The 27,308-nt window shown below is 42.7% G+C and overlaps 1 protein-coding gene across 1 annotated transcript; it reads right to left on the reverse strand.

Moving 5' to 3' along the window:
* Nucleotides 1–1,992: 1,992 nt before the first annotated feature.
* Nucleotides 1,993–27,139, reverse strand: DNAJC21 (DnaJ heat shock protein family (Hsp40) member C21). Its single transcript, XM_077462875.1, has 12 exons — nt 26,925–27,139; nt 24,040–24,133; nt 21,095–21,218; nt 17,491–17,616; nt 15,684–15,988; nt 13,574–13,716; nt 10,835–10,919; nt 9,921–10,097; nt 9,100–9,142; nt 7,657–7,835; nt 7,491–7,572; nt 1,993–4,682 (listed from the first exon to the last, which is right to left on the reverse strand). Exons 1-12 carry the CDS (start codon nt 27,019–27,021, stop codon nt 4,521–4,523), a joined length of 1,617 nt encoding a protein of 538 aa, XP_077319001.1. The 5' UTR covers nt 27,022–27,139; the 3' UTR covers nt 1,993–4,520.
* Between the last annotated feature and the right edge of the window lie 169 nt (nt 27,140–27,308).

Consider the following 27,308-nt stretch of genomic DNA (forward strand, 5'->3'; position numbering starts at 1 on the left):
AAGTTGGAAAAGTTGGTCCGTCGGATATTCCGACGGAAACAGTCCGATGGAGACCACACACAGTCGGACTATCCGACAAAACGGTCCGATAGGACACATTCCATCGGAATCTCTTAGAGTGCAGGTACCCTGCTGATTGTACAAGTTAAATGGAGCATTGGGGCACGCCAGACTTATGTAGAGAGATCACACAGTGAAAGGGTCCTTCTCCGAAGCATGCTGGCAGGGGACATGTTTTTTAAGTCAACCAATCAGCTGCTTTTCAAACAAAGCAAAAAACTTGGAGACTTTAGAGGAACATTCATCAAGCAAATTAGCAAAAAATGTAGAAGCAAATCAGGCTGTCTGTCAGCAGTCTATACATCTGTTTCTCTGTGTATCTGCAACCTCTGTACCTTAAAGGGGTTGTAAAGTTTGTTATTTAAACCTCCACCGTGCAGCTCGTTTTGCACAGAGTTTTCGGCTTCCCCCCGCAAGTACTTCTCACGTTCATGCGAGCTTCCTTGCATGGTGAGAAGCACTTGCGGGCGCGCTCCCGTGATACAGCCGGCGGCTATAGCCGCTCACTGTATCACTCGGACCCAACCCCCTGCCGCATTATTGGATGTGATTGACAGCAGCACGAGCCAATGGCTGCACTGCTTTCAATTCATCCACTCTAGCCAATCAACGACCAGGCTGAACAGCTAAGAGTATGTCGGAGGCAAGCGCAGGACTTTCGAGGGGGTTAGGTAAGTAAAACGGGGGAGCCGGCGCTGTCCGATGTTTTTTCACCTTAATGCATAGAAGGCATTAAGGTAAAAAAAATATTTACCTTTACAACCCCTTTAATCCTGGGCAGCAAAAGGTGATAGATTTTCACTCAAAACAGATGAACAATTAAGGGGTCAGGTTTTAGTTTGTCCCTTTGCCATTTTAAAGCAGCGGATAAGGAATTTAAGACCACTACATAATTGTAATAAATCTGTTTTAGGGCTGAGTCATAACTCCTGCTTAGCATTGTCTGGCTTTGCAACAGACTTGACACTGACACACACACACACACACACACACACACACACTTTTTTTGTTTTAATGCACCTAGAATGTATTTAGCAATTTTAACTGAAAGCTTGAATTGGGCTTTAACTCATGTTAAAAACATTATGACGTGTGAATGAGCCTCAACATTATCCGAGTTTCGAGCTCCAAAAGCAGAGCAAAATTTCATTTACACAATATATAAATTCTCATATTAGGACATGGGACTGTGTGTTACATTAGGCGCAATTCACAAAGCTAACACATCAGGATCCTTATTTGCAAAATAAAAAGTTATTTTCAGTCCAATGAGATTTGAAAAAAATTACAGTCTCATGCCCAAGATAATTGTTATCTTTGGGATAAAGCTTTGTGAATTGTGCCTATTTTATGCATAATTTTCCTTTTGAGATAATGCAAACATTTTATAAACACTGATTTAGAGCACCAAGGCTTCAGTTATCTTTAACCAATTCTGTGTTAATAAATATTTCCAATGTTTTTACATGCATGCTCCATGCAAAAAAAATAAAATAAATAAAAATAAAAAAAAAATAAAAAGCTGGACGAAAGCTGCTCTCAATCGCATTTTTTGTGCCAGCTTTTAGCAGCACTTAGGAGCAGCCAGCATTTTTTTTTTTTACTGCTTCCAAAAACTTTTTGATGCTTTTTTTTTCTGATCCTAGAAGCTGAAGCTTCAAAATCACTCCTACACCAAAATAGTCTGAATGGACAGAGACTAACACTACTTGCTTCTAGAAGCAGAAACCAAAAATTCTCAAAAGCTGCTGCGAGGAGCATTTTTTTTTTTTTTTTAAGCTAGTGTGCATGGAGCCTCAAACTGAAAATCTCTTTTAAGTAAAATAATGAGCCAGCAAAGCAGATGTCATGCAGGGCTCGGGAAGACAGTCTGTTGTAAGCTGTCTGCTCTTACAGGCAGGAAGTCGCACACTGTCCGGAAGAGACCATGAATTACCTAGAGCGCTCAACGACACCCCAGTAGTTTATTGAGAATTACAAGCCGACAGCCACAGTTCACAGAACACTGAAAATGAATGATGTGGCTGGGTGGGCGGAGCCCGACACAGCTGCATTTTTTTTTTTTTTTTAATAATGACAGCGAAGTAGGGGGGAGAAGATCAGCAAACATTTGACCAGTGTGATTAGCCATCACATAATAGGGAGCTGGTCCAGCCAGCTATTACTTGTTAGTGGGGATCAGCTCGGTCTCTGTGCTGGACATGTGCCATCAGCACAGGAACATCAGCCACCCAGTGATGAATATGTGCAGATTGTGGGTGTTAAAGTCCACTTTTTGCTATCACACATGGGGGCAACAGGTCAAAACCACAAGCCAAGTAGTGCACGATTATATGTATAAATAAAAAAAATAAAAAAAAACCCTCATCTCTGTGCCCGGGAGACCTGGGAGCTTTTTGGAGCTATTCCCCAAACTCACTTACTGTCCCACTATACACCACAGTGATCAATAATGGCACTCTTTTTGGATAGTGGGACATTGGCTAACACTGAGGACAGAGTTCATTTCTCAAGGCAGAGAAGTCATGCTACTAGTTACAGATTAGGTACAGAGTTCCCCAGCAAAGGTTGATGTAATGGACCTACTCTAAAAAGGTGGCCATACACAGTTACTTTTTTTCCCATTCAGTCAGCGGGGCTGAATATAAAGAGAAAAAAAAAAAAAAAAAAAAAAGAAGAAGCACCACAACCCAAGATGAGATGGATAGAGGAATCACACCAATCCCCCCCCCCCCCCCCCCCCCACCATTGTATTCGGACACCACTGATCAGCAGCTGCAATTGCTGATCCAGGAAAATTTCCCTTTCATGGAAGTTGATCAAATGGAGAGAGATAAAAATGTGGAATTTTGATCAATGTATGGCCAGCTTTGGGACTAACTTTGGATATTTATAGAATTATACTGTGAAATTTAAAAGGGCAGAACCACCTTTATCACAACTCTTCAGACTCACCCCACACCCTCCGCCATGTTATATAGCACAATTCTAATTGGAACCACACAAGAGGAATTTGCAGAAAGCAAAGTTTAGAGTGCCCTGAGATGGCACTGAATTTTACACTGCAAGGTTCTCTAAATCTGATACATGTTTGACTACGGATGAAAAAATAAATAAAAATATAATTTCCCAGCACAAATGCTGAACAAAAAAGGAGAACACTGTGCCAGCAGCCTTAAGGAGGAGGTCCAGCCTCCTTCAGAAAAAATGAAAAGTCAGCATCTACAAATACTGTAGCTGCCGACTTTAAATATTAGAATACTTACCTGTCCAGGGATCCCAAGCTGTCTTCACCCCTGCTGATTTTTCCAGCGGATCTCAGGTGCTACCGCCATTGCTTGTAAGAGAAACAGGCAGTGAAGCCTTGCAGCTTCACAGCCAGTTCCCTAATGCGTGAAGCGCACTGTGCTTTGTGAAGATCACCCAGAAGTGGGAACAGGTACAGGAGTCAGATAAGCGGAGCTTCCACTTATGAGTGGAACTCTGCTTTAACCTTTCATGAACAAAGATCACTAAAGCCTAGAGGCCCAGACCAAATTTAGCAGTGTCAGCAAGGCTATGAATAGTTTGTCTACATAAATACATTTTCATTTCTTTTACAGACAGAAGGCTCATTTAGTATACTGTTTTAATAACTACCTGTTAGAAGGGTAAACTGAATAAAAATAGATTTCTCAGCTATTCGTTTTTTATATTGTAATTGTATCTGATAATTACCATATTAAACAGAGGACCGTAAGCCTTCTTCAAGCTCAAGTGGCCTCTGCAGGCCAAAGTAGTTTGAAGTGGCCATTTCAGGCTGGCCTCTGATCTGATGATCAGGAACAATGCTGAGTGGATGCCAATAATTAGTAGAGACCCTTGCCTGTGAGCATTCCTACCTATCAAATTAAGTAAATAAAAACAACATTCTCTCAGCAATGGGACACATGGTTAACCTACAGATTGCGGATGCCTAGGTAATTACTCAGCTTCTTGCAAATCTCAGGTATGTGGTTCCATTTCAAAATTAACAAGATCGGGGGGTGTGTGAAGTACAGATTGCTGTGATAAAGGTGCATTTATAACTTTTAAAAGGGGAACGAACATTGCGAAGGAAGTATGGTTGTAACACATGACCTGAAAAATCTGCCCATGTGACCAGAACACAATTGCACGTGTAGAAGGATCAGTGTGGCAGAAATGATTACAGCGTTTTTTTTTTAAAGCAGAAGCTGACAGAGTTTAGCTGAAAGGTCACGAACAGCTGTAGCCCAAATTGACTGCTTCTAATGGCTTAGCAGGCATTCCCCTCAGTGGATGGTCATCAGTCCTTAAATAAATAGGGGACAACAGCTTGTGCATCTCCAGCAGAAACCCAGACTGTAGAGACTAGGAGAACCTGGAGGCGGTTTGCTCCTATTATACAGCCTGACGGGCTGTAGTGATTAGCAAATCCAGTTCAGTACCATTATAAGAGGTCATTTATTTTTCCGTTTGTCTTTTTTAGGCTTGGGAGCTGCTGCATTTACTGGTGGGTTACCAGTGGCCAGTGCGTGTCCTGTAGACTTAATGTGACTAAACAGTTTATTCCGTGTTGGAAACTCAGAAGTGCAGGTGTTGCATCGAAGCGGGGCAAAAGTCTGTAAGATGAAAAAAGAAAATGCAGGCAGTTACTCGATATATGAAACAAGTGAACATTCAAGGTGGCTAAAGAGTACATATTTCTATTGTGGCTGATCATATTGATGCTGTGAATTAAGAAAGCTTCATATCAATGCATGCATTGATTTTTTTTTCTAACAGAAACAAGCATGAAACAAATAGCCTGAAAGCAGCTTTATGCAGTCAGCTTAACATAAAAAGCGCCTCTAAAAATCTACCATTATGCCAAAATAAAAAAAAAATAACTTAACTGCATTTACAAGAATGTGCGGCTGGCATTTCTGATGCAACGCAGACTGTCTGTGCAGACACTTCCAAAGAAATGTCATGTTTTTATTGTATGACAAGGTCATGCATTATTATGACATAAGAATGCTCTAGTAAAAGGTCAGATTACCTACTTTAAAAATTTTCCCCAAACATTCACTACAGGTGTATTTCCCTGGTGCATGTGTTTTTAAATGACTGTGATTGATTCACTGTCAGCGAATGTTTGGGGAATGTCCCATTTACTGTTTTATGCCCCCTACGAGTATTGTGTATCGTTTCCTGTAAATGTCGTAACTCATTTGATTTTCTACTCACGCTGCCTTGTCTGTATATTAGCTGTAATGTAAATTGCATTCTGCATCCACCATGCTTAAAGTGGTTGTAAACACCTACAGACCACTTTGTGCTACAGGTAAGCATATAATAAAGTCTTACCTGTAGCTAACCAGTATATCTCCTAAACCTGCGCGGTTTCGGAGATTTCCCCTGTATTTGTATGTGCCAATGTCGTCGGCACATGCGCACTGACACAAACTGAAGCAATGGTACGCATGTGCTGTTGCAGCACGCGTGCATGGGAGTGATGTCATCGCAGCTCTGGCCAATCAAAGCACCGGAGCCGCGATACCCGGAAGTAACCCCCGGAGCGGTGTATGGGCACAGCAGCGAGGGCTTCGATCTCAGGTGAGTATTACATAATGAGGTAGTGTGCTATGCTTACTACCTCATTACGCCTTTGTCTTGTGGGTGTTAGTTTTTTTAAGTGGGTTTACACCCACTTTAACCCTTTGGCACCAGAGCCTTCTGACCCTTTAAGGATTTTCAGATGCTGGGAGCAGGGTCTATGATCATGAGACCTCCATGATTGGTGGCCACGTTAGTCACACGATTGGAAAGCTTCTGATGGTGACTTTTTGTTAGTTGCTGGTAACTGTCAGGAGTGTGCAGGGGGATCGCTCTTGGCAAAGCCGATTTTGCATTGCATATGCGGCTGCTTGGCTGCATATTTGCATCCCCTTGGTGCCAACAGGTTAAAACATATTTCAAAGTATAGTTTACCTTTTGCAAAAATGTAATACATGCACCAATTTATTAAAATAAAAAAATAAAAGTGCATTTATTCAATTTTTGCATTCAAACATACAGTTCATTGCAACCACAATCAGTGTATCTTGGGTACCAACTACAGGCACCTGTATAGTTTACCCCCAGCCTTGTAAAGGAAGAACAGGCCCTCTGTTATGGGGCTGGAGAAATCAATGAAGTACAAGTGTGGTGTGACAGATGGGACTTAGTGGTGTCAGCAGCAATTAACACTTGCTTGATTTTTGATTGGAAGAGGGATATAAATTATTGTAGTTAGGATTTGGTCTTCCCATTCATTCATGGCACTCAATGGCATTGCCATGCTAAACCATGTTAAATTTAAACAAAAATAGACATCTGCACCTTGCAATTCAGGTAAAATGTTTAGATTAACGCCAAAGAGTAACTCCATTTTGGTTTAAAAGAAAAACATAAAAAGAATACAATAACTCACAAGCTTCGCTTTAAAACACAAGTTCACCTTTGCACAAAAAATTAAACAGTGAACACCACCATCCCCACCCCCATGCAGCACTTACCTCTGTGGGCGATTAGCTATCACTACCCATGTAGCCAGTGTAGCAGTCTGGGGATTTGCAAACCTCAATCTTCTTCCCCTTCATTCCTTAGGACAGTGAGGGTGAACCTTGGCACCCCAGGTGTTTTGGAACTACATTTCCCATGATATTCAACTACACTGTAGAGTGCATGAGCATCATGGGAAATGTAGTTCCAAAACATCTGGGGTGCCTTAGCATCTCCGGCGATTCTGTGACCACTTTGACCAACTGGAACCACCTTGATCTGTTTCAAAAGCCATAAGGAAAGAAGAGGAAGACCACGGCTTTTAAATCCCCAGAGTGCTAACATCAGCTAATCAGCCACAGAGGTAAATGCAGCAGGCAGGGGGGGAATGGTGCTGGCCACTGTAAGGTGTTAGCTCACCTTTTCATTTTTTGTGACCTTCTACACAGGCTTCCCCTAGAAAAATGTAAATTCCAGCTCATTTGAATGGTTCAAAGATGTTCTTGCTGGTATGGTATTCTTGCTATAGTGACAGCAAGAAGACCATACTAGTGAGCAGTCAGGAGGTAGGAAGTGACTGCAGCAAAAAATTATAGGTTTAGGTTGTGCTCACAGTCGATAAAATCTTGCAATACTAAAAACACACAGCTGGGTGCTACGGTAGAAATCAGTTATGCCAGTCATATGACTGGTGTACCAGAAAATCCACCATTACTGATAAGAGTCATCATATCAATTTGACCCGTCAAGGTTAAAACTAGCAACAATCAGTGGGCACATCCATGTTTTACACTAGAAATTTACATTGGTAATGATCTTTACACTTTAATCTGCAAAACAGAGCACATCATGGATTAAACTGCTGAATGTCAGCTTTGTCTGTATTAACTACTTCAAATAATTACCTGTTCTTCCTTTTCCTGTACGACTGCAATTTTGGCAGCTTTCTTAATTTCCTTTGCCTTCTTTCCCTTGAGTTTTTGTGCTCTGTAATACACAGAAAACAGACCTGAGCTCATCCTATGGCCTAAATGTAGGATTACTCAGACATTAACTATTGTGGTAACTTACGGTTTTTCTTCATTCATCTCAGGAGCCATCACGGTTTCTGTATCTTGGATGAGGTTGTCTTCGGCCTCTACATTGTTCGGAACAGTGTTCAGGATAGCGTCATCCTCTTTAGGTTGTATGGTTTCATTTTTTGCATTGCTCTCCCCATCATTTCCTAACAGCATGTCATCCTCTTGCATCTGTGACAAAAAAAAAAACTAAAAAATTAAAAATTGAGAGCAGAGACAGTTCAACACAAGGGTATAAATACCCAACCCTCCCATCTGACAGGTAATACCTTCTTCTTTGTTTAGACAGGAAAATGGCTAATTAGCTTTTAACTAAAGTGTATCTAAACCCAGAAAAAGAAATTTAATATTGCAGCTTACTGGTCCTTAAATGCGCCAAATCGCATTCCAAATCGGCCCAATGTGAACGTGGGCTAAATACAAATGCACGCCACACTTTTCAGATATTTATTTGTAAAAAAAAGAAAAAAAATAAAAAAAATTGAAAAAAAATTGAACCCCATTTATCATTTTCCTTCTACTTCACAATATGTGCCACTTTGTGTTGGTCTATCACATAAAATACATTTACGGTTTTGATATGACATGACAAAATGTGGAACATTTAAAGGAAGTATGAATATTTTTTCAAGGCACTTTATATATAGTTGGCCAGCCTTGTCAGTGCAGCAATAGGCCCATTTTAGTGGTCAGAGCAGCAGCTGTGAAACTCCAGCCAAAAAAATTATATTGCCTGTTACATAACACAAGTGTAAAAAAAAAAAAAAAAAAAAAAAAAAAACACGTTCTACTTATCTGCTCTGTGCAACCTCAATCCTCCTCTAGGGTCCCCCCCACCCCCCGCTGAGTGCCCCCCCATAGCAAGGTGCTTGTTATGGAGGCATTTGTGCGTGCTTGCTCCTGAGCCTCCTCAGAAATCTGGGCTAAAACTGAATAAGTGGACCTTGCATTTTTTGTTTTTGTTTTTTTATCAGAAAAACGTTTATTGAGCATGTAAACTAGAGAATACAAACACATGTGTGCGGTGCAACATGCACCATATACAAGGAGAATACATCTGATAAAGAAAATTGGTACATAATACAAACAGCGGGGAAGGGCGGGCATGGTCCCCCCAGGGGCCCGGCCAAAGAGTACCCCAGGGCGGTCCCAAAAGGGGACACTCAGCCAAAGATAGCAAAGTCGGGCATGGCAGCTGCAGGGTCAGGGGTATCGGCCGTTGAGGCTCAGCTCTGGAAAACAGCCGAGTAGACCTTGCATTTTAGTGCAAGGTCTACTTTAAGGACGAGTCATAAATATCTGACCCAAACATTCGCCAAACAAAACACTTGATCAGACATTGCCTGCTGCTCTCCATTTACTTTATTTTGTAATCACGTCAATTTCACGCACTTTACATCTGATGAAGAATAACATGTGGTACTTAAGCACTCACCTTACAGCCTTTCTGTTTTTTCTTTTTTTGCTTTTTGTTTGCTCTGAAGAAAGAAGACAAAAAGATCTCAATTGCAAACCACCATTTGAAGAAACACTATAGTGAGAAGAATACGTGGACTATAGATACAACGCCTTCCTGTATGCACCCATCTCCTGTTGCCAGTTTTAAATGAATCAGCGTGCATGCCATTGTTGCTTTTTGGATTGGACACAGACATACAATGCAAGTCCTCAGCGGTCTTGTAAAAGGCGATGTCCAGGCTTCTAGTGTGTTTTTGTATCTTTATGGAAGATAGGGCTGTGTGCAGGTGAGCCTGCCCTCAGGTTTATACATTCTTAAAGGTGCCCCATAGTTAGGAACTTCAATAGTTTTGAATTAGGGAACACACTATAGAGTGCCTTGGCGCGCTAGTAAGGCTTCAACATGTATTTGCAAACATACGCAATTAAAACCTCTGTTTTTAACCAACCTGGGTAGCTTGGGTAAGCTGGGTAGCCAATTTGTTAATTTTTTCTGGCTACCTTGAAACTGTGCTTGGAAGCCCCTCTGTACTGTGCTACTACTGCCAAAAAAAAAAAAAAATAGCTACTTACCTGCCTTTTCTGTCCACAATACTTTATGACCAAGTTAGAACAAGCATGCTGCTTACTTGCATACTTGGAGACAAAAAGTACTGATGTTTTTGGATCAACAGCCAGGCAACTAGCATTTTCAACAGGAGTAGTAAAAAAAAAAAATGGCAGCTTATGTATGCATTTAGTGCAGGTTTCATTTGGTACTAGGCACAAATTAATCACTAAATTTACATCATGGCTTACTTTGGTTTTGGTGTCTCCTCAGGTTCCTGGTCTTCAGACAGCACCGTCCCTTCTCCATCCAGGACATTGTTGTCTTCCCCGACAGCAGCACTGTACTCCACCTCTTCAGCCTGCAGCTGCTGCCGCAGGAGAGCCACCATCTCCCGATGCTTTTTGGACTTCTCGTGATTCCTCATTCTGAATTACAACAGGATAATCAAACTATAAGCTGTATAGTTACAGTATACAGACCACAGCATACATAGGTAGGGTGAGAATACAGATCACACTACAGAAGGCAGCTAATAGAAAAAGATAAACTGGTGACAAGGATAAAATACTGCAATAGAGAAAGATTGCCTGAGGTTTGATCAGCTGCTTTACTACCCAGTACACAGAAACCGGAAGTGACAAAATCCTTGTCTCTCTGGTGTATGAATCCTTGTTTCATACACCAGAGACAAAATGCAAGTTCCTCCATCGTCTATGGTCAGCTTATGTGATCGACAGTAATAGCGCCAGGCTCCCCAGTGGGATATGAGAGCCCAGAAACTACGACACATGGCAGTGGGCTAAGGAATGGCCAGCTTGGACCAAATCAATTATCTGTATGCCAGAACAGACCAGCTGACGCTTCGGATGTAATATACTGTAGTAGTTTGTGCTATGTACAGCATGTAGCTCTGTATTCTGGCAGCAATGCAAAACACTTCCCTTTAATGATGGATCCAATAAGAGGAAGTCTTAGTGCACCTCCGCCATTCAGGAGAAGTCTTGAATTTCTGCAATGAAAAAAAGTCTTCCTTTGATTTGTGGAGAGGTAGGTGGATGATGTCACAACCATACTTTTTTTTTTCCTTGGGCTGTTTTATGAATGAGGTTGATTGGATTTTGAGGGATTCAGGTTGCATGCTGTGGATAATGGTTAGACTCACGCTTTATCAGTCTTAAAGTTCTTGTCACAAGCGGGGCAGTAGAGGTCGTCGTAAAATTCCTCCTCTCCATCATCGCTGGCTTTGCCTAATGATTCAGAGAACACAATTCCTGTGACACTGCGATTTATTGCACATGTATGAATCTAATTCAAGTAGAGCTGACCACACACACACAATACAAATGGGATTCTACATTTAACATGCAATGAAATGTAATGCAATAAGAGGAGAGATCTAAAAACAATCTATTCAATTGGTATCCAATCATCCAGGCCCTAAAGCTCCCCACAAATTACAATCTGATTTAACAATCTCCTTTACATCTACCAACTACATAATGTAAGGGCCTGCCTCAGTTGCTTAAATAGATTAGGTAGGTCCCAATATTACACACAGTATTTCACAAAAGTGAGTACACCCCTCACATTTTTGAAAATATTTTATTATATCTTTTCATGTGACAACACTGAAGAAATGACACTTTGCTACAATGCAAGTAGTGAGTGTACAGCTTGTATAACAGTGTAAATTTGCTGTCCCCTAAAAAGAACAACACACAGCCATTAAAGGGGTTGTAAAGTAAAAAAATTTATTTTTTTAAAATAACAAACATGTCATACTTACCTCCACTGTGCAGCTCGTTTTGCACAGAGTGGCCCCGAACCTGCTCTTCTGGGATCCCTCGGCGGCTGTCTCTGCTTCCTAACGCAGGTGCTTCTCACGTTAATGCGCGCTCCCTCGCATTGGTGAGAAGCACTGCGGGCGCGCTCCCGTGATACAGCGAGCGGCTATAGCCGCCGGCTCTATCACAAGGCCCCGCCCCCCGGCGCGCTGCGTCATTGGATGTGATTGACAGCAGCGCGAGCCAATGGCTGCGCTGCTTTCAATCCATCCACTCCAGCCAATCAGCGGCCAGGCTGAGCGGCGAAGAGGACGGCGGGGGCGAGTGCGGGATTTTCGAGGGGTCAGGTAAGTAAAAACGGGGGGGACTGGGGGCGCCGGCAGTGTGAGATGTTTTTTCACCTTAATGCATAGAATGCATTAAGGTGAAAAAACATTTACCTTTACAACCCCTTTAAGGTCTAAACTGCTGGCAACAAAATTGAGCACACCGCTAAGTGAAAATGTCCAAATGGGCCCAATTAGCCAATTTTCCCTCCCCAGTGTCATGTGACTTGTTAGTGCCTCAGGTGTGAATGGGGAGCAAAAGTGTTAAATTTGATGTTATCGCTCTCACTCTCTCATACTGCTCACTGGAAGATAAACATGGCACCACATGGCAAAGAACTCAAGGATCTGAAAAAAAAAAAAAAAAAGAAGAATTGTTGCTCTACATAAAGATGGCCTAGGCTATAAGAAGATTGCCAAGACCCTTAAACTGAGCTGTACCACGGTGGCCATAGACCATGCAGCGGTTTAACAGGACAGGTTCCACTCAGAACAGGCCTCGCCATGGTCAACCAAAAAAGTTGAGTGCACGCGCTCAGCGTCATATCCAGAGGCTGTCTTTTGGAAATAGACAGAGGAGTGCTGCCCCAGCATTGCTGCAGAGGTTGAAGGGGTGGGGGAGTCATCCTGTCACTGCTCAGACCATACGCCACACACTGCATCAAATTGGTCTGCATGGCTGTCGTCAGAAGCCTCTTCTAAAGATGATGCACAAGAAACCCCTCAGACAGTTTACTGAAGACAAGCAGACTAAGAACATGGATTACTAGAACCATGTCCTGTGGTCTGATGAGACCAAGATAAACTTATTTGGTTCAGATGGTGTCCAGCGTGTATGGCGGCAACCAGGTGAAAAGTACAAAGACAAGTGTGTCTTGCCTACAGTCAGTCAAACATGGTGGTGGGAGTGCCATGGTCTGGAGGTTCATGAGTGCTGCCGGCACTGAAGAGCTACAGTTCATTGAGGGAACCATGAATGCCAACATGTACTGTGACATACTGAAGCAGAGCATGATCCCCTCCCTTCGGAGACTGGCCACAGAGCAGTATTCCAACATGATAAAGACCCCAAACACTCCAAGACAAACACTGCCTTGCTAAAGAAGCTGAGGGTAAAGGTGATGGGACTGGCCAAGCATGTCTCCAGACCTAAACCCTATTGAGCATCTATGGGGCATCCTCAAATGGAAGGTGGAGGAGCGCAAGGTCTCTAACATCCACCAGCTCCGTGATGTCATCATGGAAGAGGACTCCAGTGGCAACCTGTGAAGCTCTGGTAAACTCCATGCGCAAGAGGGTTAAGAGAGTGCTGGAAAATAATGGCGACCACACAAAATATTGACACTTTGGGCCCAATTTGGACATTTTCACTTAGGGGTGTACTCAATTTCAAAAAGTCACACTCCACAGCATTGCATGTGATTTGCACAAGAATGCGGTGCAATTCCTGTGCCATGTGCATACGGTTCCCAATGTGAACCTAGGCATAGTGTTGCAACCTCTACATTCCACGTAGAATGTAGCAAAACACCTGTGCCAAGACCAAAGCCAACCCAACATCCACAAACCAATCAGTGGTATTACTAAGGCCCGAAAGGATGGAAACACATCAGTGTTAGTTTGTGTGTTGGATCCTTTGATATCCCTATGTTTATGAAATAAAGATTTTATGTGCACACCCGGGCCCTGACCTTTTGATTTGTGGATATAAAATAGAGCTGCCAATTACATGACTTTTATACCCAAAATGAAGTGCTGTGAGATCTCCCCTCCATTTTATTACTCACTAACCATTCTGCTGTTCGTCTACTTCCTCTTCATAATCTTCCATCCCATCTCCAAACTCCTTTTCATACTGAGCTTCCATTTGCTGCAGCTCCTTCTCCATCTCAGACATGGCCATCCAGCTCTGCTCCTTGTACTGCTCTGCCAGCCTGTGGGAAATGAAAACCAAAAAAAACTTAACTACCATACGAAACTCTGTATAAAAAAATAAAATAAAAGGGAAGACTGTAGAAAATGCAAACACGATTCTAAGTTTCTAAGTAAGCTTTTGCCTTTGTGTCAATTACAAATTATACAAAATTTTGGAAATTTAAAAAAAATTTGGTAGCAGACTGCTTTTATATAGTTAGTGAAAACCTAAACCACAATCATCAGTCTCCGGAGTACAAGTATACCACAGAACCAGGATTATAAATTAATGCAGAAAAGCAGTGAACCCGGACAGCCAAAGTTGCCCTTTGAATGTTAGGGTACAGTGCATTGAAAAAAGTATTCATACCCCTTGAAATTTTCTACATTTTGTCATGTTACAACCAAAAACGTAAATATATTTTATTGGGATTTTATGCGATAGACCAACACAAAGTGATAAATAATTGTGAAGTGGAAGGAAAATGATAAATGGTTGTCAACATTTTTTACAAATATGGGAAAAGTGTGGCGTGCATTCAGCCCCTTTACTCTGATACCCCTAACTAAAATCTAGTGGAACCAATTGCCTTCAGAAGTCACCTAATTAGAGTCCACCTGTGTGTAATTTAATCTCAGTATAAATATAGCTGTCCAGTGTCCTGCATGCACTTTTATATTATAAATACTGTTTTTTCTGCCTGGAATTTGGAGATTGTCCATAGCAACCAAAAACTGTCACTTTATGTCAAAAGTGATTTTAGACCAACTAGAAAACAGCGATAAGAAATTATAATCACTTGCAGAATTGAGCGATAGCGATTTGTGGGGAAATTCGTCATCAAACACTAAATCTAATGACAGCGACAATTCTGCAAATTTCAGTGTTTTTGGATTTGATTACATTATTGAATAATTTTTATTATTATTATAAACTTTATCATACCCGGGATGTCTGCTAGACTCTGGTTTGAACAGATTTAAGAGAGTTATTCCTAAGAAGAGCAGGCCTACAATATAAAACGCCAAATTTCCATGCAAAATAATTGTACCACTTTCAGCACCTAAAATCAGAACTAATCATACCGCCAGGGAGGTTAATCAAATGCCGCGTACACACGGGACCGGACTTTCCAGCAGAAAAGGTCCGATGGATATTGCGATCGTGTGTGGGCATCATCTGACTTTTTTTTTCAAAAATTTTGAAGGGCCTAGAAATAGAACATGTTTTAAATCTTTCCAACTGAATCAATTCCTATTGGGAAAACCGTTCGTCTGTATGCTGTTCCGATGGACCAAATACGACGCAATGGCAGCTATTGGCTACAGGCTATTGAATTTCCTTTTCTAGTCCCGTCATAGACCATCGCATTCTAAATGAACGGACTTTGGCGTGATCGTGTGTAGGCAAGTCCATTCCAGCGGAACTCCATCGGAAAGACCGTCAGTTTATTCAGCAGGAAATTCCAGCCGTGTGCATGTAGTATAATGGGTATATCTGAAATTAATGGAAGCTCTGTTGATTTTATCATCCAATCATGTGCAAGCTAAAATGCTGTTTATTTTCCATGGACGTCCCCCTCGGATCTACAGCGACTTTACTTCCAAGTGCACTTGCAGTGTAAAGTGGATTTTCCTTTAGTAAAAACCCCCTAAGGGTCCTTGTGCTGAGCCTTCAGTGATCTATGCAGAAAGCAAAGAGGCCCTAAAAGTCAGATCTGAGTAGTAGTATTGGTACAATGGCACCATCTGCACAGCTCTGCAATAGTAAGAAGGCTGACAGATGTTGTACAAGCATGCTCACTTAATAAGCAAAAATGTAAATTGAATGTCCACTAGATTCCAGTGAAATCAGGGATATGGAAATTAACGGAGAATGTTCATATTTAAATGATTACATCAAGAAATGGGGGTAAATCAAGTTAAGGGGGGGGGGGGGGGGATCTGCCCCTCCCCATGAGGTGATCCGTTCTTTAATTCTACTCACTTGGCATTCTGTATCTTCTGTTGTCTCCGCAGTTCCTCCACTTTTTTGGCTTTCTCCGCATTCTGCTCCTCCACCAGCTTCCGATGGGTCTGAACTCTCTTGTCCCTTTTTCTGACAAATGCCACCAGCTCACGTACCAGCTCGTTCCTCTCTTTGCGGGCCTTGTCCCGGGTTTTCTTGTTTTCCTTTTCCATGGCCCGTTTTTCCCAGCGATTGGAGGCCTGCCGGGTGTCATACTCCTCTTTCCAGGCAAAGTTCTTTACAGTGCAGAAGCTCTGCCAGTAAGCATAAAAGGGGTGCACTACCTGCAGAGGAAAAAAGTTTGAATGAATTAAAGGACTGGTTTCTTTTTTTGTTTACAAACTATTTTTATTATTAGGTACAAAAATACACCATATATGGCAGAATACTCATAATATTAGCAATTTGTACATATGGGAAATTAGAAAAATAGTATACAATAAAGTAAATATATTTTGCTATAGTTTGTGATCAGCGTAAATAAAAATTTTTTAGCTTGTGAACTATAAAACATATAAGATAAATGTGTCTCTTGTGATTAATAAATCTCAAACTGGATTAAAAAAATAAAACGTGGAATGTTTAACCCAGGGGTCCCATTTTTAAATCACATAACTGAATGGAATTCTGTATTGTATGGAATATTTTTTCCATAAAATATTATTGATTCTGGTTTTAAATGCATTAGAGGAATTAAAGGGGATTTCCAGTGGAATGCTATTAACCAATGAATTGCTACATCGATTGTATTAATCTCGTATTATGTGTGGGAAGTCCATTGATGGGCAAATAAGGAAATTGTGTAAAGTTAGGTTTATATTACTATTTGAGATTACAGAGGTTAAATTTTCCAGCAGTTTCCAAATTTGTGTAACCTTATTACAATCCCAGAAAATGTGTGAATATGAGCCTATGGACTGGTTTCTAAACAAAATCTCAAGTTCTGAAGCTGAACTTGTAACCAATGTGTGGTTTCTTTAATATAGCCAGGCAGATCAAACTAAGTTCAACATTTAGTCATGTCCCTTGATCTAGCTATTCCCTAAGTCCTCTGGAATGCTTAGTGTTTTACCAATTCAGAAATTCCTGATGACAGTTTCTCTGGCCAGTTCCTACCCTTCTCTGCAAACCTGCTCACTTTCATTATCCACTCATGTACAAGAAAATTGTGTTTTTATGGGTATTTTGTGCAAAGTGAAATTGAACCACATTCACTAAGCTCTGGGGAAAATGTCCTAACAAAGTGAACAGACTTTATATCTGACACAGATGGACAACTACAGACTCAGGGGATCACTGGCTTTAGATACTATGCAAGGATGAACATTGGTGTGCAAAGGATTAATTCAGAATTTTCACTGTCACATATACACCGATCTGCTTTATGGCCACTGATAGATTAATAACAATAACATCTGAAATAGGTGAGCGATATTAGGCAGCAGTAAACATGCTGTCCCTGAAGTTGATGTGCTGAAAAGCAAACAAAAAAAATAAATTATTTGCACAGCAGAGCTGGGACAACTTTGACACAATTGGCCACCTTGAATGTGTATTACAATACATGTGAAACAAGAATCCCTGTTTCTTGCAAAGTTTTCTAGAAATATGTAAGAATGTATAGTGTTGTGCAAAGGGATCATTTGAAAAAAAAAAAAAATGAATGTGTGGTCACACCCCTGATGCATTTCATACATAAGATGTTTGAATTTGAGCACAGATATCAGTTTCTATCGGTCAATTACTGCTTTAGGAAAGTGAACAAGGAATAATAGAAACATTGTACCGTGTCATAATCACTCTGGGAGTCTCCAAATGGTGGGTATTCCTCTTCTTCATCCTGACTGATCTTACTTTCCATCTCCTCCTTCACAATCATCTCGAAGATTCTCCGGTATACAGCATAGAAGCCCTGGGAAGAGAAGGCATTACATTGTTACCTGCTGTCATATAGGACATACATTATGGCAAAAACAATAGCCGCATCTTCCATCTTAATTACAAACGTGTGACTGCAGAAGGCTGAACAAGAATGTCCCGACTCTATAGAAAGGATCTGAGTTTTATTTACTGTATTTTAGAAGTTGCTCAAATTTTAGCTATTAATGGCACATGTGAAAAAGAATATATCATCCATAAATAGAAAACATCCGAAAGGCAGAATAATAATTACATAAAAAAAACAATAACACAGTAATAATACCAACAACAGTGATAATAAATGTATTATTATTCAGCATCACTGTTATTTCATCATCATCATTATGAAAAATGCTGACTATGACCCTAAGAACACCATCCCTATAGTGAGACATGGAGGTGGAAAACATTATACTTTGGTGCTTTCTCTCTGCTAAAGGTACATGCAGATTTTGCCCCCATTGAGGGGCCAATGGACGGCTCATGTATTGTAAAATCTTGGATGAGAACCTTCTGCCCACAGCCAGAACACTGAAGAAGGGTCGTGGATGCGTCTTCCAGCATGACAATGACCCAAAACATGCCACCAAGATAACAAAGGGGTGGCTCAATTAGAAGCACATTAAGGTAGTGAAGTGGCCTAGCCAGTCTCCAGACCTTAATCCTATAGAAAATGTATGGAGAGAGCTGAAACTTAGAGTTGTCAAGAGACCTTAAGGATTTAGAGAAGATCTGTAAAGAGTGGACCAAAATCCCTCCTGAGATGTGCAGACCTGGTCACCAACTACAAGAAACATCTTACCTCTCTGCTTACCAACATTGGTTTCTCCACCAAGTACTTAGTCATGTTTTGCTTAACCACTTCCCGACCAGCGCACGACGATGTACGTCGACAGAATGGCACGGGCAGGCATATTGGCGTACATGTACGTCCAATATTCGTTGCCGCCGTGCCATCGGGAGCGCGCCGCCGGTGGCGCGCTCCCGCGCTGGTCGGGACCCCCGTGAGTCCGGTCGCGGGACCCGCGGACTCGATCGCCGCGGGCATCCCCGCGATCGTCTCACGGAGCGGCCGAATGGAGGAAATGCTGTATAAACAACATTTTTCCATTCTGCCTAGCAACTAGTGACGCTGATCTCTGCTCCATGTGATTGGAGCAGAGATCAGTGTACACTAAATGAAAGCCCAACCCCCCCACAGTTAGTAACACACCCCTAGGAACACTTAACCCCTACACTGCCACCCACTGGTTAACCCTTTCACTGCCAGTGTCATTTACACAGGAATCACTGCATTTATATAGCAGTGATTACTGTATAAATGACAATGGTCCCAAAAATGTCCGATGGGTCCCCCACAATGTCGCAGTCACAATAAAAATCGCAGATCGCCGCCATTACTAGTAAAAAAAAAAAATAATAAAAAATTATTAATAAAAATGCTATAAAACTATCCCTATTTTGTAAACGCTATAACTTTTGCGCAAACCAATCAATAATCGCTTATTGCGATTTTTTTTACCAAAAATATGTAGAAGAATACGTATCGGCCTAAACTGAGGGAAAAAAATGTTTTTTTATATATTTTTGGGGGATATTTATTATTACAAAAAGTAAAAAATAATGCGTTTTTTTCAAAATTATCGCTCTATTTTTGTTTATAGCGCAAAAAATAAAAACCCCAGGGGTGATCAAATACCACCAAAAGAAAGCTCTATTTGTGGGAAAAAAAGGACGTTAATTTTGTTTGGGAGCCACGTCGCACGACCGCGCAATTGTCAGTTAAAGCGACGCAGTGCCGAATCGCAAAAAGTGGTCTGGTCTTTGACCAGCAAATTGGTCCGGTCTGAAAGTGGTTAAGGATCAAATACTTATTTTACTCACTGAACTGCAAGGAATCTCTCTTAAAGCAGAGTTCCACCTGGGGAAAAAAAATAAAAAAAAATAAAAGTCAGCAACAAATACTGCAGCTGCTGACTTTTAATACAAGTATACTTACCTGGCCAGTGAGCCTGCAATGTCCTCACCCGAAGCCAACCTGTCCCTCGACTCCAGGTGCAGGCGCCGACATATTTACCAAGGGAAACAAAAAGTGAAGTCTTTTCCGGCTTCACAGCCTGGTTTCCTACTGTGCATGCGCGAGTTGCACTGCACGATCTGAATGGTCCTTGCTGTCTTCTGGAACCTGTGCGTCTCCCAGAAGACAGCGGGGGGGGGGGGGGGGGGGGGGGGGCAGGCGGACATTGTGTAGTTCACAGCAAAGTGTGGTGATCTATGCCCGGAAGTGGGAGCAGATACCTGAATTTGAGAGGAGGAGGAATCCGATCAGCAGGTTTCATTTCTGGGTGGAACTCTGCTTTAATGTGCACTGCTTGGGAGATATTCACCATTTCTGCAGCCGGTGATGTCACCGGTGAACGTGCACTGTCCCCTCTAGGGATGGCATACTAAGTATACTGTCCCTTCAGAGTGCTGTGCTGCAATCGTGGCTCCTGTGTGCATGAGGGAGACTGATGTCATTGTGGCTCGGTCATTCAAACGACCAGAGCCAGCAACACCGAAACGAAAACCAGGTGAAGACAAACTGTCAGTGGCGACAGCGCACAGCCCAAGGTCTTCATTTTCAAGCAAAGTACCACTTTAAGGTGTAAACCTGCAAATAAAAAAGGAAACCCCATTAACAGCTTACCCTCTTTTGCATGCACTGAGGGACTTGTTGTAATGTAGACTGTCTTTGCAAGTCAACTTGTTAATCCAGACAGGTAGGCACTTCCTGCACTAGGGTGACAACACTCTTACTGTGGTACCTGAGCCGATGCAGTGTTGTCACCCTAAAAGCTTGCTCCCACTGGGACTACATGACATGCACTGCACACCTGTACTTACAAGCAGTCTGCTTGTAGCTTTTTAATTAACAATTTTTTTTTTTTGTCGGCAAAAAACACCCCCCACCCCTTATCCACATGCACAGAAGCAGTTTAATTCCACTGACGAAATGTGCATGGCACTGAAACATTAATAAAAATTTAAAGAGGCAGAAAACATGCAGAAGTAATTATAGTGTATTTTTTTTTTTAATTATTATTTAGTGTTACTTTAAAGGGTGGGAAGTTAAAATGAACTTCCATCTTGTAGCACACATAGGGACCCCACAAAGCCCTGGTCAGTCTGGTATGGAATCACCAACAAGCTTCTATACTTGGAGCTCTGCCTCATCCCCTCCTTTTAGGTGTTGCTTTCATTTAGTGATGGGCCAATAGTAAAGCACAAAAGGCAGATGCAGGCTACACTGAACCAACAAGCACTGAAGCTGGTCACTTGCCTCCTAACAGAGGGACCTGGATTCCTTTGATGCTCTGCAACAGAGGAATAGTTTGAGGTGCCCACTACCTCCAATAAGTGATATGGACGGCCCAGGTTGGCCCAAAGCTTTCACTTATGTCAGACTGAACCAAGTACAAGCTAGTTACCTTCTCATCATCGCTATATCCGGAGTAGCAGGTCACAGTAAAATACTGAACGAGGTCTAGACTATCGTCTTGATATTCTCCATCAACACCTCCTTTTAGCAGAGCGTCCCTGTGGTTATCATACCTAGAAAACAAGTACAACATAAGAAAGGGAATCTGTAAAAAAAAAAAAAAAAAAATCCCCCTAAGGCCTCTTTCACATGGAGGGTTCAACCAGGTCTTCCTATCAATTTTTATTTAGGCAGACCTTATCGGACGGTCCATTCACCCCTATTGACAGGCAGGTGTAAACAAACTTGTGTACGTTTACACCCTTCTACCTCCGGTCTGATCCAGTTCGCTAAAAAAGGAGCATAAGGGGATCCATTCTCCGTCTTGGCGATTCTCAACTCCTGTCCTCAGGACCCACTAACACACTGACGGGAACTACCAACAGCACCCTGGTAGTTGATTGAGAACTAGAAGCCGACAGATGCAAAGGATGTTGGTACTTGTAGTTCTCCCATTTACAGAACTCTGAATAAATGGCATAGCCAGGTTGGCGGCTGCATTAAAAAAAATTAAAAATTAAAAATTGTGACAGCAAGTGGGAGGAAAAGATCCCTGCTCACTGTCACAATGGGAGAAAGGGGGCCGTTGCTACAAAAACATGTTACGAAAGGTTAACTTGGAAGATGATTGGTTACTACGCACAGCTGCACCGGTTTTAGTAATTCTCCCCTTAGTGTCTAATCAGCAGTGGCTACACATTTGTGATATTGACAGGCTAGCACTGAGCTGCAGCCAATAAGATTGATTTATGGTGTCCACTGGATGCATGCAAACGTTGCACAAGATCACGTTTTGGAGCAAGGTCATACTACCAGCAAGATCCTCCATAAACAGTATATACCTGTGTACACGATCCCCTATTAAAAATAAAATGAATGGAGAAGAGAGTCATGAATCTGTCACTTTTACCAGACATGTTCTGGGAAGTTTATTATGGCTACTGTACCCATACACAGTGGGGCACTTTAATAAGTGTTGATTCAGAGATAAAATAAACTGCAACCATCTTAATGAGTATCCCAGCCTATAAAAGGGGGTTATCAGTAAACAAACTTCCACTTTCAGATCTAAAATAGAAGCTCTGACATGCCCTGACTTATGTGGCTTTGATTTCAGAGGATCACAGCTATGCATTGAGGGATGGAAGAGTGAGGACGGACATAGCTCCTACTTTAGATGCCAAAGGGTGCCATTTGTAAGACAGATGACCTGACACTGGAAAGAAAAGATAGTCACCTCTGAGGTCCTGCTTTGCTATTACAGTGTCATCTTTAAGAGTTGTTTTACAAGGACTTCAGCTTGTACAAGAGCCGTATGAACAGCAAACTTTCACAAAACATTTGCAGAGCGTTCAGTAAGCATTGTTAAAGCTTTTTAAAAGTACATTATGTTGCACCTACCTGCAAACGAAGCCTATGATGTACCAGGAGTTCCTGCTGGTGGCTGCGTCCATCTTCACCCCACTTCCTTCCAGGGCCGTGGACTCCAGCTCTGCGAGTGGCCGGACTCGCCGGGCGCGCAAGACTCGCCGGAGCTGACGGCCAATGAGTGAACCCTTTAGAAACAGCATGATGGTGCCCTTTCTTCAATGCGCATGCACCAAAGACGTTGGTGCAATCGTATATGGGTAAATATCTCCTAAACCGTGTAGGTTTAGGAGATATTTCCAGTACCTGTTAGCAGTTGATCTTAAACTGCCGTGGTGCTGCACTTGTGATCAGTTACGACACCAGTCATTTGATGGTTTGACAGTTTGGTTGAGAGCAAGTGTGACAGTTAGTAATCCCAGCATGCCTTGAATGCAACCAATTAGTTTTTTTTTTTTTTTTTGTTAGGCCTCATTCACACAATGGTGCAGATATCAGTTTTTCTGCACGCGCTCAACAAAACAATGGTTCTCCATGTGCCCTGTTCACATCACAACGTGCAGATTTTTTTTTCTACTGCAACGTGTATGCTGTTTTCTGCATGGTAAAAAAAAAACTAACATGACATCAACATTGGTGTGAATAGGGCACATAACTGACGCACAAGGAAACAGATGTCAACGTGCATAAAAACGGATGTAAACTGATGGCTCTGCAAGTGAAATCTGAAGTTTTCATGCACGTATGGTGTGAACGAGCCCTAAAGGGCAAATTCATACAAACCTGCAAACCGCAGAGCAGCCAGAGCGGTCGTCGCTCCTCCTGCTCTGCACATCACACTGTTTTTTTTTTTGTTTTGTACAAGCTTTATATTTGAAGTGTACAAAACATACACTAAATTCACTGTAATGTTGGGAGGTGCGCTGTACTGCATTGTCTGTCATTGCAGTGCGATTTAGGATGGTTTGCGGCAATAAAATTGAGTGCAGTGCTATGCTGGAGTGTGTATGGGACACATAGGAAACAACTGTTTCCTGGACCCTGCGGTAAAACATCTGACAAAGGAATAGTGGTGCGCTGTACATACAAATAAATACTAAAGCAGTAACAATAAAATATAACGTATAGTTCTTTGGGCCTTCTGTGATACTTCTAGATCACTACCTGCTGTATACATTATATTTTATTGTGACCGTTTTAGTATTTATTTGTATGTACAGCGCACCACTATTCCTTTGGGTTCAGATATTTCCCTCGGTGGGTGCAGCAGTACGCTAGCTATTAACATTTGAGTTGATGCAGGAATACCTCTTTCTATTAAAACATCTGACACTACACATAGTGTGAGCTGGCCCCAAATCGATGGGTTCAGCTCTGCTTTAAGCAGAAATCCCATTCTTTGCTACGTGTCTGGTTCACATCCATGTGCTGCAGTTGGGTGAACAAGGAAAACGAATGGGGCCAATTACAGGAACGGAAGTGGTGTGACTCCAGCCGTACAGGTGACTTGCAGTCCTGATAACTCACCATGCTCTCTCCTGGGGGTCGCTGAGGACATCATATGCTGCCTGGATCAATTTAAACTGCTCCGCAGCCTCCTCTGAATTGTCCAAGTTCTTATCTATAGCAAAAAAAAAAAAAAAAAAGGAGTACAATCATGGCATGTTCGTGAAAGGGTGGGGGGGTATAGAAGAAGACAGGAAACTGGCAGAGACTGCAGAATGAGGAGGAAGGAGGACTCATCAATGGATAAGGAGAAAAGGATCAGCATTTGGGAATTTATCTACTGCAGTCCATGGAATATTGTCTATGTTATCTCACCACAGTACTGTATGCCAACTACACAACACATGTAAGAGAAGAGCTCTCGTTGGATATACATAGAAAAACTGCATGTTCAGATACCTGACTGTGTCTGTGGAATGATCAGATGATATCTCCCCGCTTCTCTGTCCCACTTTCTGGCCATTACTAGGGCAGATCTCAGCTGACAATACCCCTTGTTATACAGATCAGGTGTAACGATGGAATGTGTATAGACAGCATCTCACAAAAGTGAGTACACCCCTAAGTGAAAATGTCCAAATTGGGCCCAAAGTGTCAATATTTTGTGTGGTCACCAATTTTTTCCAGCACTGCCTTAAAGTGGAGTTCCGGCTTCCAAAAAAATAAAGTCAGCAGCTACAAATACTGCAGCTGCTGACTTTTAAAACAAGGACACTTACCTGTCCATGACACCCGCGATGTAATCGCCTTTGGCTCTGGGTGGAGGCGCCAGCATCTTCAGTAAGGGAATCAGGAAGTGAACCCTTGTGGCTTCACAGCCTGTTTCCTACTGCGCATGCACAAGTCGCACTGCTCGTTCTGAATGGTCCCTGCCGTCTTCTGGGACCTGCGTGTCTACCAGAAGACTGTTGGGGGGCAGGCGAGGGGCCAGACATGGCGTAGTTTGCATCGGATTCTGTGGCTCTCTTTCTAGGTGGAACTCCACTTTAACCCACTTAGGCATGGTGTTCACCACAGCATCACAGGTTGTCACTGGAGTCCTCTTCCATGATGACATCACAGAGCTGGTGGATGTTAGAGACCTTGCACTCCTCCACCTTCCATTTGAGGATGCCCCACAGATACTCAAAAGGGTTTAGGTCTGGTGACATGCTTGGGCAGTCCATCACCTTTACCCTCAGCTTCTTTAGCAAGGCAGTGGTCATCTTGGAGGAATGTTTGGGGTTGCCACTTCATCTCTTTAAACCCGAACACATATGAATTACACGGGTTCTGAAGCTAATTTAGTGCTGATAAGGCAGCAAGTGAGTTTAACTACCACCTTAAAGTGGTTGTAAACCTGTTACAACCACTTTTACCTACAGGTAAGCCTAGATTAAAGCGGGAGTAAATCCGCTGACATATTAATTTATTTATTTTTTTACAGACCTGTAAGGCAAAAGGCATAATGAGCTAGTATGCGCCGCATACTAGCTCATTATGAAATACTTACCTTAGAACGAGGCCCCAAAATCTTACCCGATCCATGCAGAGGGAGCCGACAGGTTCCCTTGGCATATCTTCTGGATATCGCGGCTCCGGCGCTACGAGTGGCCAGAGTTGCGATGTTGTCACTCCAGCGCATGCGCGTGGGAGATTTCTTTGCGGCGCGGTCCAGCGTCTGCTGGGCGTTCAGCCGAGAATCCCCTGTGCACATGCGCCACCGCATTAAAGGTTTAGGAGATTTTTTTTACCTACAGGTAATCCTTATTATAGGCTTACCTGTAGGTACAAGTTTAAATTTTGACTATACAACCACTTTAAAGAGGAAGTAAACCCTGATGAGTTTACTTCCTCTTTCATTCCCTGCAAAGGTAAAGCATAATGGACTACTATGCATCGCATAGTAGCCCATTATGTGTCACTTACCTGACACAGGAGCCAGCGAAGTCACCGCTGTCCCCTGTAGTCCGGAGCATCCATCTTCTCGGTGGGTCTCGCTGCTCTGCCGCTGTCATTCGGCGAAGCCGCGATGACGTCATTCCCGCGCATGCGCACGGGAGCCGCCACTCACGGCATATCACCGTTGACCGCGGCGCGCTCAGTGCGCCGCTGTCTACGGCGCATGTGCCGTAGACAGCGGTGCCTGTCTTTCGGCAAATATCTCCTAAACTGTGTAGGTTTAGGAGATATTCTTTGGACCTACAGGTAAGCCTTAATCTAGGCTTACCTGTAGGTTAAAGTGTGTTGTAAGGGTTTACAACCACTTTAAGTCTTACCTGTAGGTGCTCAAAATATCTCCCAAACCTCCACAGTTTAGGAGAGATTTAGAAATGAGACGAGCGCCGATGTCTGCGGCTCATGCGCACTTTAGACTCTTTTAGAAATGGCGAGCTTGCCGTTTCTAAAGCAGATTGCACCATGATTGGCGGCTCCTGCGCACATGCGTGGTAGTGACATCATCACGGCTCTCGCCAATCACAGCGCCGGAGCCGCAATACCCAGAAGGAAGATGGACGCTTCATGGAAGACGGGACCGCGGCGACATCGCAGGCTTCGGTTTCAGGTAAGTGACACATAATACTATGTGGTGCGATGTATAGTAGTCCGTTATGTGTTACCTTTACAGGGAGACAGAGGAAGTAACACCCACCAGGGTTCTCCTCCTCTTCTTTATTCAGCCACAGAACCTGTGTCATTATATGTGTTGGGGTTTAAAGGGATGAGGTGGTCCCTCTATAGGAGAGAGATAGATTGCTGTACTCGGTAGATGTATATAGTTGGGGTGTTGTGATGACGTTTCCTGTACTCAGTAATGAAGACAGAGGATGAACATGACAGGCGGGTAGTTGAGAAGAAGGTGAGTAATGTCACCTCCCTTCCCCTCCCCCATTACTACATCAGTGTCGGTCCTCCCAGCCTCTCACCTGGGTGCCATTTCAGCGCCAGCTTCCGGTAGGCCTTCTTCAGGTCATCGTCCGTACAGTCCCTCCTCACCCCGAGCTCCTCGTAGTGACACCGCATCCTTCCCCCTTCACCGACCGGCTAACCCCACTACACACACGTGTATCCTCCGACCCGGAACAGGAAACAACCGGTATTCCCCCCTCCTCCTCTTCTGTTACCTAGACAACCGCACAGCTATACCCCCTCCTCCTCCTCCTCAGACCAACTATGTCTCTCCGACAAGGGGTGTCAGTGACGTCTTGGACTGAGGTTCAAGAGGACCGTGTCTGTGTGTGATCATTGTCTCCGGTATGGATGCCATGTTTGCTGTGGTTTTCCTATTCTTGTCATTCAATGATGACTAC

This window comes from Lithobates pipiens, unplaced genomic scaffold (genome assembly GCF_037356315.1).
Source record: "Lithobates pipiens isolate NorthernLeopardFrog02 unplaced genomic scaffold, aLitPip1_a1.2 Scaffold_3, whole genome shotgun sequence".
In the NCBI taxonomy this organism is placed as follows: domain Eukaryota; kingdom Metazoa; phylum Chordata; class Amphibia; order Anura; family Ranidae; genus Lithobates; species Lithobates pipiens.